The sequence below is a fragment of the Lagenorhynchus albirostris genome, chromosome 13, assembly GCF_949774975.1.
Source record: "Lagenorhynchus albirostris chromosome 13, mLagAlb1.1, whole genome shotgun sequence".
Taxonomy (NCBI): Eukaryota; Metazoa; Chordata; class Mammalia; order Artiodactyla; family Delphinidae; genus Lagenorhynchus; species Lagenorhynchus albirostris.
Window position 1 is genome coordinate 24,732,906 of NC_083107.1, and position 15,739 is coordinate 24,748,644.

At 41.7% G+C, this 15,739-nt stretch overlaps 1 protein-coding gene and 1 pseudogene across 1 annotated transcript in view; one reads left to right on the plus strand and one right to left on the minus strand.

The window, feature by feature from the left end:
- Nucleotides 1-6,961, minus strand: part of LOC132531528 (ATP synthase subunit d, mitochondrial-like) — a 34,484-nt gene extending 27,523 nt beyond the window's left edge. Inside the window, exon 1 of the mRNA XM_060169376.1 lies at nt 6,767-6,961. Within this exon, the coding sequence (XP_060025359.1) occupies nt 6,767-6,797 (31 nt within the window). The 5' untranslated portion in view covers nt 6,798-6,961. The remainder of the gene's footprint in view (nt 1-6,766) is intronic.
- On the plus strand, nt 472-5,878 carry LOC132531865 (uncharacterized protein C2orf78-like; annotated as a pseudogene).
- Nucleotides 6,962-15,739: the final 8,778 nt, after the last annotated feature.

Sequence of the window (15,739 nt, forward strand, 5' to 3'; positions counted from 1 at the left end):
GATACTTAGGTTCTGAAATCTGGTAAGGATACTAACATAATGAGAGAACTTGAACAAGTCAACCCGACCTCTCTGAGCCTCAATTTCCTTCCTCATGAAATGAGACTGTGAAAACAGAAGTTCTCTAAGGACCTCCTAGTTCTAAAATGCTCCCAGTCTACGAAACAGCATAGAAGTGCAGGCTGAAAGGAAAGACAGGTCAGGGAGAAGGTTGCTTCCAGCCTAGAGAACAATGTCTGAACCACACCACTTGGGTCTTCTGCCCATCTGTGCCCAACATGGGAGCACAGGCAGCTAATACAGAAGAGTGTAAAACTGCTCAGTCCTTGCAACCATCATAACAGTCTCATTTTTGGTTTTTCAGTAAGTATTGACACTAGAGGTATCCGGATAGCAAGAAACTTAAGATAATGCTGTTCCTCAAACATAGTGAGAATTTATCAATGTCCCTGACTTTTTCATTACCCTCTTGTTCTTACAGAAAATTTCCAAAATCCATCTCGACTTGGAACTCTGAATTCTCTGCAGCACTCTCTTCCTGGGGTGAGCAATGCAACTTCCCTAACAGGAAGTGTCTGCAACTTCTCCAGAGTCTCTGCTCCTGCCGTCAGTTCGGCATCAGGTACTGGTACCTCTTTCCAGACACTCATGGGTAGCGCCTACCTTCACCAACAGTCTAGCACAACTATGTTATCTGGAGTTACTGACCAGAGCCAGACCACCACTTCAGCTGCTTCCTATCCGGGTGTTCTAGACTGGGACATCACAGGAAGCACTGAAAAGAATTCTCCTTCACTCGGAGACTGTACTCTGGCAGTCACTGACCAGCACACAGCTGCTTCCTCCATGTTTACGGCAGCCCAGTATGATAAAACTGCAGACACCAATAACATGGTCCCTCTATATCCATCACCTTCTGCCAGGCTTGCTCAGGGAACACCATCTCAGATTCCAAATCAGGGACACAGCCTGTCACTTCCCTACCAGTAAGGAAGCCAGGTGTATTACTATAACCAAGGCACATTGGGGTCTTTACTGAATGGAGAACTTGGCTCCTGCCTGCAATCCTATGGCTCTGTGTCATACACAGGAAGTAGGGCCTCTGTGCAACCAAAAGTGGTTATGGTACTAAAGGAGATTCAGCCCACAAATATCCAACCACCAGCTTCCACCTCTGGAATCTACTACCCTGTGTCTGCTCAACCTGTCACAGAAACAAGTTTTCAAGGTGAGTACAAACAGCAAGAAAGTTGAACAATGAGGTCAGCATTCAAAAGTGGGGTCAAATCTACAGCTGGGAAGTGGTGTACAGACAGGCAGAATTTAGATCCTGAGCCTTTAATAACCACTACCTTCGCTCAGGGCTCTCTGGTTTTAGACTCTATATAAGAACACCTAGGGCTTCCCTGGTGGCGCAGTGGTTAAGAATCCACCTGCCAATGCAGGGGACACGGGTTCGAGCCCTGGTCAGGGAAGATCCCACAGGCCGTGGAGCAACTAAGCCCATGTGCCACAACTACTGAGCCTGCATTCTAGAGCCCGTGAGCCACATCTACTGAAGCCCACGCGCCTAGAGCCCGTGCTCCGTAGCAAGAGAAGCCACCGCAATGAGAAGCCCGCACACCGCAACCAAGAGTAGCCCCCGCTAGCCGCAACTAGAGAAAGCCCGTGCACAGCAATGAAGACCCAGTGCAGCCAAACAAATACATACATAAAATAAGTAAGTTCAAAAATAAATAAATAAAAATAAATTTTTAAAAAAGAACACCTAATTCAGGTTGGAAGGTGGGAGGGACACTCTAAATGTCATCTATGCTGCATGTACAAGAACCCCGAGAGCATACCAAGAGGCACCACATTTTTCACTGCTGTAGCCGATCATTCCCCCTGTACTCCCACACTGTCTCACTCCCTTCCCTGATCTACTGCCACAGTCTCTTTGGAAGGTGTTTCAGAACTCTTGTTATCATAGTGCCAGTTTAACTGTCCTCACTTCCCTACTTTATACCAGGATTTAAGACCTTGTGGTCCGGGATCCTGTCCAGAGCAAGCAGGCTAAGACTCTGTCCTTGTTTATTTATTTCAACAGGAAGGGCTCTACTCCCTCTCCTAGTTCATGGTGTGAAGTGTTCTTAGCCTCTCAGGAAAGTGGGGAGAATTGAAAGGACTCTATGAGAGAATGCTAGGCTTTGTAAAATATTTCGTTTCTTTAAAAAATAAGACTCATTTTTTATTTGACTTTGAACAATCCTATGAAATACAAAGAAAGCCAAGAATCGGTGACATGAAATGATCACCAGTAAGAATTACAACAGTCACCGCTTATCTCGTAGCATAGGGCACTGTCCGTGATCCTTAAGAAGAGTTACTAGAAATGCCTTGCCCATCTTGCCCCTAAACACCAACACATCCATCATGTACCTTGAAAGGTACATGAGTGCTGTGTTGGTGTTTAGGGGGAGCATCTCACTTACCAGGGACTGACTTCTACCTTGATTCCTTTGTAGGGATGGAGACTTCCCTGGTGACGAAAAATTCCCTGGGATTGCAACCTCCAAGCCAGACATCTTGTGTGACACAAACTCAAGAACTCCCCAGGTCCTGCAGGAGCAGAAATATCCAGATACTCGAGAGTAACCCACCACCTGAACTTGGGGACATTTCAGGGACAGCTCCAGTCCAGAGCGCCAGTAGTCTCCTGGCCCTGCCTCCAGCTCCAAGCCAGGGACAAATAGAGAGTGAGCACTTGGAGGATATGAAAACCAAGCTTTCAAAGCCTCTGGGATGCCTACAGATCCCAAGAGAAAACCAAGAGCCTCCACTACTCCCTTTAGAAATCCCTGATATTCAGCAGCTCCTGGCCTGCACTGATGCATCCCCTCAGCCAAGAGGAGCAGCTGCTTCTGAAAATGCTGATCTGGGAAAGAACAGCCTGAGTCTTGAGGACCTAGGGACACCTGAAAATGGGATGGAATCTAGCAGTGGTTTTGCAGACATTACTACACTGGCGGAGGATATTCACCTTCCCCAGCTCTTTAATTCTTTGAAAGATCTTGATCCAAAGGTCCCAACAGGATCAAAGCCAAAGACACTCAGAGCCTTTAAGGTGAATCAGAGCCTTTAAGGTGAATCAGGTGCAGGAAAAGCCAAGTGTCATAAAGGTTCCCTCTGCTCAACCCAGGAAGAACAAACATAAAGCCTCTGAGCCTATCAGTGGTGCTCCCAAGGCCAAAATCCAGCCAAAGAATCCAGAGTGCCTGCTAGGGGGAGAAGTGCTTCTATGCCATGCTGCAGTCAGGGACAGCGCTCCTGTGACCACGGCCAAGCATTCCAAAGGCAAACCTCAGAAAGCTGCATCCAGAAAGATCAGCAATACTCAGAGCCACGGGCAGGAAAGCACCTCAAGGACCAAACGAAGGAAGAAGGCTGATGAGAAAAAGCAGTCAGGGAACAAAGTCAAGGCAGAAGAGAAGCCAACAATTCCCCAGACGAAGCGAAGGAAGCAGCAAACTGAGCTTATCCAAGAGAGCTTTAAAAAGCCTCGAACCTCCCTAGGCATGTGCAGGCTGGCGTCTGTGAAGGTTTTTCATGCACTGGGGGAGAAGAATGATAAGAAAACTGGGCTCTCTTCCTGTCGGGTCTTGGGAAATTCAAGCAACCCTAAACACCCCCAGCTATCCAGCCATGGAGGTATACCCCACGTGAGGGTAAGAGTCCTGAGAAAACTCAAAGTCGAAGCCCAGAAACCAGACAGCAGAGCTGAGTGTCCATCTCCATCCCAGTAGGAGCTGCCGCCTCCTGGGAAGGTCAAGTTGATACCTCTGCCGTTTTCTGCCTGGGACAAGCCTCAATCTCGACCTGCTCTTGGGAGGCCACAGTCTCTGTCCTCTCATTGGCCTGCTCTGGCTGACTGTGCCCAGCCTGCTTCTAACTCAGCTCAACCTCCTGCAGTGAGTTCATCCCACCCAGCTCCTGCCTCTTTGCCAGGTCCTGCCAAACCATCTCAGCCAACTATGACTAACCATCCCAACCGGGTTGGACCGACCATACGCAGCCTAGTGTCCCTCAGTCTGCTGCTCCTAGGCCTGCACCCGACGGAACTTCATCTTGCACTTCTCTCCAGTGGGAGCCTGTTCCCCCTGCTGTGAATAAGCACCAGTCCCCACCCAAGCTCCAAACCCCATTTCTACTGCAAGATTTCAGCAAGCAACCAGTTCCATGGAGGGAACCCTATGTTCCTGAGCCAGTAATGTCAAAGCCCACCGAACACGAGCAGAGGCCAGAGCGGGAGGCCATAAAGAGACTGGCTCAACAAGAACGTATTGCTGCCAAATACTCCTCTTTGGGGAAACTGCAATTTTTCATTGAGAGGGAAAAAGAAATGGAAATTGCTGACTACTACGGATATGTAAAGTCAGAGCTGCTAGGAGTATTGGTGCCACCTTGGGGACCAGCAGCTCTTCCATATACAGATAAGACAGGTATAAATTTCTCTATTTATTTTGATATATTTTAAAACAATAAAACTGAATAAATAAATGTAATAGAATTCATAGGTGAGTAATAAAACTTTTGAATTTTGAGATGCTGCTAACTGTGGTGTGTTTTTTTTTGTTTGTTTTTTGATGGGGTTGGAATCAAAGTCTGCATGAGAAAGGAAGGACTGAAAGTTGGATGGGAGAATGAAGGAAAGGGGTAAAAACAGAGGAAAGAGAAAGGAACTTGGCCCAGGGCTAGGAAGGCCAAAAGGCATTTATGGATTTATGAAAGGAAGCAGGAGTGAGGATGAAATGGCAGAAGTAAAAAGCAGGGTCAGAGGTCAAGGGTGAAAGAACAAAATTTGAATAGAGTTGAAGATGACAGAAGGTGAGTCTAGGTTTACTAGGAGAAACAGAAAAAGTCTCTTGGGGAGGTTGGCCTTAAGTCTCACAACCACCAGATAGGTATTTAAGAAAACAGGAGGTTCAGGACACATCTCTGAAAGGTTTGAGTTGCCTTATCCAGGTGTGATTATAGTGGGGGGATAGGAAATCTACCAGAGAGGTGGCTAGGGCTCAGAGTTATCCTAGGGGCAGCTGACGACAGGGGCACAGCCAAGGAACTGCTGCATCAGGAGGCCCACGAGTAGGGCCTGGTATGTAAATCACCATGTACTCAACACCTAAGCACCAGGGCAGCTAATGCACTACTCAGTTAATCCTGGCAACGACAGGCAAGGCCAGTATTCCTGTGCCACTTCACTTAGAGAGGTGCAGCAAAGGGCTGAGGTCACGTCGCATATGGAGGTACAAGGCCTCAATTGCAGACCCAAATGCCTCCAAAGTCCTCAGTATCTGCAAGTGCCCGCAGGCGGCCAACCTGGCTTTCAGAGCACAGCATCCTGAGGTTACTGGTGGATGAGATCAAACTTCTGGACAGGCCTAAATATTATCTTGAGGGGCTTCCTCCATTGACCAGGGCGCATGCCGCCTTCTGTAAACATCACCATCAACTGAAACGCACGAGAAAAATCCGACGGAAGCGTCCACTCTCACGGGTGAGAGCGGTGGGGGCACGCACACTGGGCAGCCACTCCAACAGCCACAGGACCCAGGCGCCCAGTGGTTCACAGGCTCCCTGGGAGGCCTCGTGGGGCAGGTCGAGGGAGTGAGGATGGGAGAGAGCGGCAGGGGTGGGCGTCAAAAGGAATGCAGTGGGGAGAAGGGAGAGATGGAGACAGTGGATAGTGGATAGTGACCATGGGAAAACTGGCAATGTTCATTTTCAACATTAATTTTTTGAGATGTCATTCACATGCCATAACATTCACCTTCTGAAACTGCAAATTCAGCGTCATTTCGTACATTCACAAGCCTATGCAACCATCACCGTCATCTAACCCATCACGTTTTCATCAACCCACAAAGAAGCCCCTGTAACCATCAGCAGGCCCTCTTCATCCCCTCCTCCTTCAGTCCCTGCAACCATTAATTTCCTTTCTGTTGCTATGGTTTTGCCTTTTCTGGACATTTCATGACATAATACAAATGGTACCACTGTGTGTGGCTTCTTTCACTTAGCATAATGTTTTCAAGTTCGTCCATGTCGTAGCATGTGTCAGTACTTCATTCCTTTTTATGACTGTATAATATTTCACAAATACACCACATTTTAAAAATCCATTCATCCATTCATGGGCATTTGGGTTTTTTACACTAATAATCTCCATTTATTGACAGTTTATTCTGTGCCAGGCAGCACCAGGCTAAGTTACTGACCTTATTTCACAGATAAAGAGGCTTGGAGAGTGTGAAGAGTTTGCCCAAGATTAAGAGCTAGCAACTGGGGGAACTGGGGTTTGAACTCAGGCGAACTTCAGAGGTAATAAATTCACATGACAGAACATTAGAAAAGGTCCACAAGGGCATTCAACGAAAAGTCACCCTTTTCCCCACGTGCCCCAGCCACACATTTCCCTCCTCAGAGACATCTGCTTTTGCCATGCTGTGGATCCTTCCAGAGAACTATTTATACCTCAACATGTATGTATCACAATTTATTGACTAATCTGTCCCAATGATTTGAAATGTCACTTTTATGGTATAACAGATTTTATACATATTTATATTACTTTTCTCAGAGCTGTCCTGGCTCGTTTTTGCCTATCTTTTATGTTTTCCATTTCTCTAAAATCCTTTTTATCTTCAAACAAATTTTTCCTTTTCCTGTTTGTTTCTCTTAAGGCATTATGTTCATTCACTCGTATGATTTTATTTAAATGATTTACTTTTGGCGGTGTCAGGTATTAGTTGCAGCATGTGGGCTCTTCGTTGCAGCGCGGGGGCTCTCCCTCGCAGCTCGTGGGCTCTCTAGTTGTGGGGCGTGGGCTCCACAGCACGTGGGCTCAGTAGTTGCGGCATGCGGGCTTAGTTGGCCTGCGGCATGGGGGATCTCAGTTCCTCAGCCAGGGATCGAACCTGCATCCCCTGCATTGGAAGGCAGATTCTTAACCACTGGACAACCAAGGAAGTCCCCACTCTTGTATTATTTTAAATTTAGTCCTCATTTCTGAATTTTTTTTCTTTTATTTTGAATTCTGTCCTGAGTTCTATCATCTTACCTAATATTCTGGTTTATGCAGTTCCTTCATCTTTTTTTTTTAATTATGGTAAAATATACATAAAACAAAATTTAGTATTTCAACCATTTTCAAGTATACAATTAAGTGACATTAAATACACTCACAATGCTGTGCGACCATCACCACTATTCAAATTCAAAATAATTATGTCTAAAGATTGAGCAGGACCTCAGAAAGATGGAGGCAGCAGCATAGTTTCTGAATCTCTCCAAACCCTTTCATGGAAGAAGATCAACTAAAACCAAACACCCATAGGTGGCATTTATCAGCATTTACCTTTTCCAGAACTTTTTCACCATCCCAAACAGAGACTCTAGAGCCATTAAACAGTAACTTCCCATTCCCTCCTTGATCCATGTTCTTTCACCTTTTCCACTGTTTTTCCTAACATCTTTTAGCCCACTTTGAAATAATAGGTTACAGTTTTGATCTGTTTTGTGGACCTGTCTTTTCCAACTTGATTTTATTGTCTGAAGAGATGCTATTCTGCTCCTTATTCTCTTTTTGCTTACACTACCTCTGTATGGGATTTGATCCCAATCCTTTTCTTTTATTGATTTTTGGATGAAAAAAGTTTTAAAGCACTTTGAAAAGGAGGTGCGAGGCCATGTGGAAACGTGTTCCTCATGGCTGTTTCATCAATGCTTCACTTATACTGTTTTGAAATAACTCTTTTCCAGGAGGCATAAACCAGTGGGCTTTATCATTGTACAGAGTTCAGGGAAACGACCCCACGAAAGCTGATCACCTTAGCAAAAATGATTTAGTTATGATTTCACCCAAGATTGGTCACCAACCAGCCTGGGAAACTCAATGAACCAGAGACAAGGTATAATGCCATCTTTCCTTCTCTCTGCCTCAGCTCTCAAGGATTGGTCACCTACATGTTATTTGTAATTATTAGTTGGTTTCTGTTCATAATTACTATCAGAAGACACAGCACTTATGGGTCTAATTACATTGCCCGGCTACGCACCATTCTTCTTCATTTTGGCTTCCTGTCCACCAGCAGGAACCTGATTTATTTTTGTTCTCCCCTCACCACAGCCCAGTAATTTTTGTGAATGACTCTCAGTCTCGCCAGAGTCTGTATCTCTCACTCTGCCCCAACATCCCACCCCATCATTCGCTCCCTGAAGTGTACTCTAGAAATTTAGGTAAACTGGATATTTTAACACTGTTCACCATCTGTTATGAAACCAGAAGAAGAGCAGCTCTCTTATGGAATGACGGAGAACTTGCAAGGATAAAACACCAGTCTGCAGGAGAAAGGGAAGAAGAGAATGATGGAAATAGTTTCCGGAAAACTATTTTTACATTATGTTTTGTTTGTTCCTGGTAAATAAATTGAAATCTTCTAAACATTAAAAGAAAATCTAAACCACTAAATTCAATAATACAGGAATATAACTTTTAAAAAAAATTTCTTTGGCTGCGCAGCATTTGGGATCTTAGCTCCCCAACTAGGGATTGAACCCACGCCTGCTGCATTGGAAGCGCAGAGTCTTAACCACTGGACCACCAGGGAAGTCCCAGGAATATAACTTTTAGAGGAGAAGTTATAAACCCCTTGGCTATATGAACTGGAGATTTTTAGTACGAAGTCATATATTTTAAATGACTTGGAGCTTTAAAGAAAGGAAGGAAGGAAGAAAAAGGGACTTCCTTGGTGGTGCAGTAGATATAATATCAAAAATAAAGTAATTAATTAAATAAATTTAAAAAAGAAAAAAAATGCTGAAATCCACTGACTATTCAGGCTGTTATATCTCGCTATTTCCAGATACATCCCTTTGAAAACTTTTGGTAAAACATTACCTTATGTCAGAACAAATGAATTACAAACTTTTCTCTTTGTCCAAAATTTGAGAAATTCCCCTACACTTCTACCTTCAAATTTTATAAAAAGGGAAAAGTAGTGACAACCCTTCTACTTACATCCAATTGCATCATCTGGCCAAATGCCTTCTACATCAATCAAATATCTACAAAACAACAAAATTCGAGTCATTTGTAAATAAAAAGAAAAGAAAATCAAGGTTTCGCAAAAAAGGTCCAATTTCCCTTTACAAATACAGATATAAAAATCCTAAGAAAATATCAGCACATCTAATCAATAATTATTAAAGAATGATATACACCAGGACCACAAAAAGGCATTATTCCAAGGATGCAAGGATAACGCAACTTTAGAAAATTTATTAATATAATTATTTACATTGATACAAAAACTTAATTAATAAATGAAAGAGAATAAAATACAGGACCAAACTGGCAGATGTTAAAAAGTTATCTGATAACGTGCAACAGTCAGTTTGGGTGAAAATGCTCTGTACGCTAAAAACAGGAGACTTAATATGACAGAGTATTCATCAAGAACCAACAAATAACTAAAGACAAATCAGGACAAATATTATCATCATATCTAAAAAACCCTATCTAACCAACCATAGGAGCCAGAGACTTAGGAATCACCATCACTGACAGCTATTTCTCCCTCACCCTCATCCTCAACCCACCACCAGTGCTAACAAGGATACTGCCTACATACCTCTAGAATCTGTCTACATCTTTCCACCAAAATGACCACCATACCCTGGTCCAAGCCACCATTATGCCCAATTTCTACAAAAGTCTCCTAACTTGTTTCCTCGCTTCCACTCTTTCTCCCTGCAGTCTATTCTCTACTCGGTAGCAAAATGATAGGTTGAAAATGCAATTGGGTATGTTCCATGCACTCACCTTCAACAAACAAAGTTCAATGGTTTTCTATTAAAGTCTGAAACCTTAAACATAAGCCTGCACGATCGAGCTCCTACCCATACTTGTAGCTCCATTATAATCACATGCTCCCCCAACAGCCCCACCTTCCTGGCCAGTTCCTCCAACACACCATATGCTTTCCTCTTATAGGGTCTTTTGATATTCCTTATGCTCAGAAATCTCTCTACAGTGTCCCTATCTGCTTAATACCTACTCATCCTTCAGATATCAGCTGAAACATCCCTAAATAAACCTTCTCTAGTCTCCATGATGAGATCAAATCCTCCCTAAAATATGCTCTCATGGTACCATGTTCCTCTCTTGGCACTTGTCAGAGATGTAATTCTACATGCAGTGTATGATTCTTGAATATCTATTCCCTCTCTGGACTGTTAGAATTCACAAAGGGCAGGTCAAGTCTTTTCACTCACAAAATTTCACAAGTCTTTTTGCTAGCACCCAGCACAGTGCTTAAACATAACACATGCTCAATAAGTATTTCCTGCATGAACAACCATAAGTTGGTACAGTGTAGCAACATCCACAAAAAGCATAAGGGCATCAACTCTTTGATGCAGAAGTTCCATTCTGAGTGAAGTTAACTGAGACAAAGCATATACATTCAAAGGTGTTCACACAGCAATGTTCATTACTTTGATGTTTTATAATATCAAAAACTTCAGACTTTTATATGTTCATCAGTGAGCAAAGGAACAATGCAGCCTTAAAAAAAATAAACAAATGGGACCTAATGAAACTTAAAAGCTTTTGCACAGCAAAGGAAAGTATAAACAGGACGAAAAGACAACCCTCAGGATGGGAGAAAATATTTGCAAACAAATCAACAGACAATGGATTAATCTCCAAAATATATAAATAGGTCATGCAGCTCATTATTAAAAAAACAAACAACCCAATCAAAAAATGGGCAGAAGACCTAAACAGACATTTCTACAAAGAACACATACAGATGGCCAAGAGGCACATGAAAAGCTGCTCAACATCACTAATCATCACTCAACATCCTGCTGCACTTGATTCTTTTATCATAATTAACCCACTTATAGTCACTACATGTTTATCTTCCTAGATAACTGTAAGTTGCTACTGAACAAAGACTTCTACTCACCTCTGTATCCCCGTGCCCTAACAACAAACCTATAAGCCTCTCGGTGTTTACTGAAACAATTTATTTTCTGAGTCTCTACCAATTCTAGGGAGTGGATAGTATAGTCTCCTCCTCATTATCAGTGAGCCTGACATCAGTGGGAGGGGCTTATAGCAGAGGAAAGTCACCAATGGATCATAACTAAGGTCCTGAGACTGCAATGGCAGAGAGCATGGTGAAGTTAGCCCACTACATGCAGAAGACCCACAGAGGAGTCAGCATATGCACTGGACTACACTTGGTATAACATGTGAACAATCAAGGTTTACAAACGTGTTCTCATGCACTTGTAAGGATCTTCTAGCCCACGCAGAACAGATAGAACACACACAAAGGAGCCTGGAGGAAGCGAGTAGGCCGGCAGCTGCACCCTAACATCTTAACAGGTAACATTTCTGTGACTACAGTTTACACAAATTGGATCATTTGCCCCCTTTCTAGACACCCTGGTTATCACAGGCAAGGCCAAGCCTCTCAAGTTTTAAAGCTAGAGTACAGGGAAGATCTGTGAATAGGGCTGAAGATATTTAAGAGCTAGTACCTGCATTAAGCAACCAGGTTATAGAATGAAAAGTCATCTTGAAATTCCAGTCTCTCCCTCGCTCTCTCACCTCCTATCCCCTATCTTCCCGCCTCCATCTCTATTCATTCTCCCCTACTCCCTGTTTTATGTAAATATGTGCATCATTTTATATATACACGGAATATTTACTGTCTGTTAGATTTATTTAATAAAGTGCACACTCCTCAGGCTAAATTTAGAAAGAGGACAAAATGAACACTTTCTCATGGGGGTCAGTGGTGTTCCAAAGACAAAAGATTCCTCAGTCTTAAAACATGGCAAACACCATGTTCCTTCTGATAGTTAGATGCTAGAAAAAGGCAAGTGGATCCTTAAAATTCACACGCTATTAAGACCTACTATCAACAGAGTAGATCTTAAAGCAGAAACAAGAAAACACCAGCCTTTTAAGTTCTTCCTGTCTGAAGATAAGAATAAGACGTGGTAGTGTTCTTCCTCACCTGCACCCAAAGTGTAAAAGCAGCAAAAATATCTTAAACACATATGATGAGGAAGCCGCTCTTCTGGTCCACTTGTTCTGTTTTGCTTCTAGGGATCTGTCTCACTCCGAACCCTTGCTTTTAGTTTTCTCTTTTATATACGCTAAGAACCTGAGAGTCTTAACGTTTTCTTCCAGCTCGCAACCAATAAATAGGACAAAAGAACATTTTCATTTTTTATGTATTTTCCATTCAAATTTTTAAAAAAGAGATAAGTAAGCTAGTTCAGTTCATATTTCTCACAAAAATCACTTTCCAAACTAAACTAAATTGTTAGTGACAATAAACAGGAAAAGCACCGTACTCTATTAGCACCATCTGACATTTCCACCTTAATGTTACCAAACATAACAGGCCTAATGTCAGAACTATTAAAAATGTTCAAAATCCCCAACCCCACTCAAAATGCATACCAAAGTTCAGGTAAAGGAAAACAAAAACAAAAACAACTCACCATTATCTTTATTTTCTTTCAGAAACTCATATAAATTCCCACTGGAATTTAACACTAGTGTCGTCATCTGGCACCTGATGCCCAATTGTACAAATTTTTAAATAAGGAATAGTTTCTGGTAAGTCCTATAAGGCAAAACCATGACAATATGTATTATTTCCTTTGCAGGGAAAGAATAAAAAATTAGAGAAGGCAGAATATAAACCAAGAGAGTACATTAAACTTAGTATGTCAGTCATTCTGATAAGAGCCATTTTTTCCAAAGCTGCTTTAACCAGTAATTATCACTTCATTTTCATTAAAACTGCAGAATGGACAGTTACCAGGCATGCAAAAGGAAAAGCAAATCTATGTGAACGAATGGTTATGTAACTCAAAATGATATAAACAGTTCTACTTACATTTATGTTCTATCTTACATTTCAAGGGCCATAAAGAGGCTGTGATTTAAGGAGAGTAGTAGAATAGAGTCAGAAGAACTTGGATTCGAATTAGGAAACAGAGGCAATTTCAGGCATTGTTGAGAACTGGTATTCTTGGGGTGGGAGAAAGTAGACTATCAATAGAAGACAGAAAAGGATAAGTGAAAATTCTCTAGTTCTGAATTTAAATGGAAAGTAGCAGTCTGAACCTATGACAAATTTTAAAAATATTAAAAACAAATATATTTCCTAGCTCTGACCACTGAAAAAGTCTAGAAACAACTGATGTCATGTTAAAAGTACTCAGGAGTCACTGAGAAGCTCCAACTGGCCAAAGATAGGGCCTCAGTTAGAATAATAACTGTAATGGAGTCCACGGTGATAGGAATAAATAAAATTTTACAAAACTGGTCACCACTGGAGGATATTTGTGAATCAACTCATTAGTTTGAAAACTCTTAAATATAAGAAGAGAATCATGCCTCTATAACTGGGCAACCAAATAGTTGATGAGGGGAATCTTCTCCTCATACAAATATATCCAGCTAATAAGTGAAAAAAAGAACAACAGAATTCACCATTTTTTGAAGCCTCAACTGAATTAATGGATGTAGGTATGAATCATCAGTGACTGCTAATATCACAGAAAGAGACAATTATATGTCTCCATGGAAGAACACATCATCACCTATGAAACTGTCTTGCCAAAACAAAACATGCAAGCTTCATTCTGATCAACTACCAATTTACAGGAAATAAAAGGATTGAAGAATATGTTAACAACACATGGACTGTAATCATCAAAATCTAGATGGGACAAATTACCTGGTTTCTTTAAAAATAAAATTCATGGAGGAAAAAAAAAGTGAGAGAGACATGGAGGGAGAACCTATAGATTAAACAAGACTTCAGAGACCTAAAAATCAATGGCAAAGTACGGACCTTATTTGCATCTAATTCAAAATTCTTATAAACAATTTTTTATGACATTTAGGAGACAACTGCAAATTTGAGCACTCACTGGGTGTTTACTATTAAAAAATGATATTAAGGAATAAAAGTCCTATATTTTAAATATACACACCAAAATTGTATGGGTGGGGCTTCCCTGGTGGCGCAGTGGTTGAGAATCTGCCTGCCAATGCAGGGAACACAGGTTCGAACCCTAGTCTGGGAAGATCCCACACGCTGCGGAGCAACTAGGGCCGTGAGTCACAACTACTGAGCCTGCGCATCTGGAGCCTGTGCTCCACAACAAGAGAGGCCGCGACAGTGAGAGGCCCGTGCACCGCGATGAAGAGTGGCCCCCACTTGCCGCCACTAGAGAAAGCCCTCGCACAGAAACGAAGACTCAACACAGCCAAAAAAAAAGTAATTAATTAATTAATTTAAAAAAATGTATAGGTGTTATTACATGTTGTCTTGGAGCTGCTTCAAGATAATATGGAATGGGGTGAAACACGTGGGGGTATAGATAAAACATGACAGCCATCAGTTGGGAAATATTAAAGCTGGATGAGTTCATGGGTATACAAGGAACACTCACAGTATTTTTATACTTTTCTATATGCTTAAAATTTGTGATAATTGTTTAAAAACAAGACGACACTGTAGAAAACAGTCTGGCACTTTCTCAAAGGTTAAGCGTAGAGCTACCGTATGATCCAACAACTCCGCTACTACCTACGCTGCACATCTAACAGAACTGAAAGCAGGGATTTGAACAAATATCTGTACACCAATGACCACAGCAGCATGATTCACAATACCTACAAGGTGGAAAACAACCAAGTGTCAATCAACCGTTGAATAACAAACTATGGTCTATATACACACAGTGGGATTTATTAAGCCAAAAAAGGAATGGCATTTTGTTACATGCTATAACATGGATGAACCTTGAAAACACTAGGTTTAGTGAAATAAGCCAGACATAGAAGGATAAATGTGGTAGATTCCACTTACACGAGGTACCTAGAATAGGCAAATTCATAGAGACAGAAAATAGAATAGAGGTTACCAAGGGTTGGTGGGAGGGAAAATGGGGTTGTTACTGTTTGATGCTTACAGAGTTTTTGTTGAGGATGATGAAAAAGTTTTGGTTACAGACAGTGGTGATAGTTACACAACACTGTGACTGTATTTAATGCCACTGAACTGCATATTTATAAATGGTGAAAATAAATATGATTTATCTATATTTTACCACAGTAAAAAAACAGGAATAACTTGAGTTGAAATTTCAATTCTTCCTTGTCCGAGAGTCAGTTTCATCATTTGTAAAATTAGTAATTGTAGTTGTCTATCCTCTGAGCTTAGTGCAGAGTAAGCCCTCAGTAGGAGGTATCAGTACTACTTCCACTTCAGCAGCAAAGGATTGTTGTGAAGATTAACAAAGTCAATGGATATGAAAGAACTTTCTAAATGGCAAACTGCTACACAAATCTTAACAAACATTAGGTGTTACTGTCTCCCAAGGCCATGGAACAGGTCAGAAGAAGGATAATTCTTTTGCACTGGTATGTCCTACATGGGCCAAGAGAATATATGGGTTTCTGTACTATATCAGAAGGCATTAGGAAAAGGAAGCATAAAAATTAGAGAACAAGTGTCTTTTACCCTGATGCTTAAACACGCTCAGGCAACTGCTTAAAATAAGTGCTAAAGATATAATGGACATACCTTTCTTTCCTTTTAGGCTACTACTATTCTTACTAAAAGTTTACTTCAATTTCAAAATATAGAACATG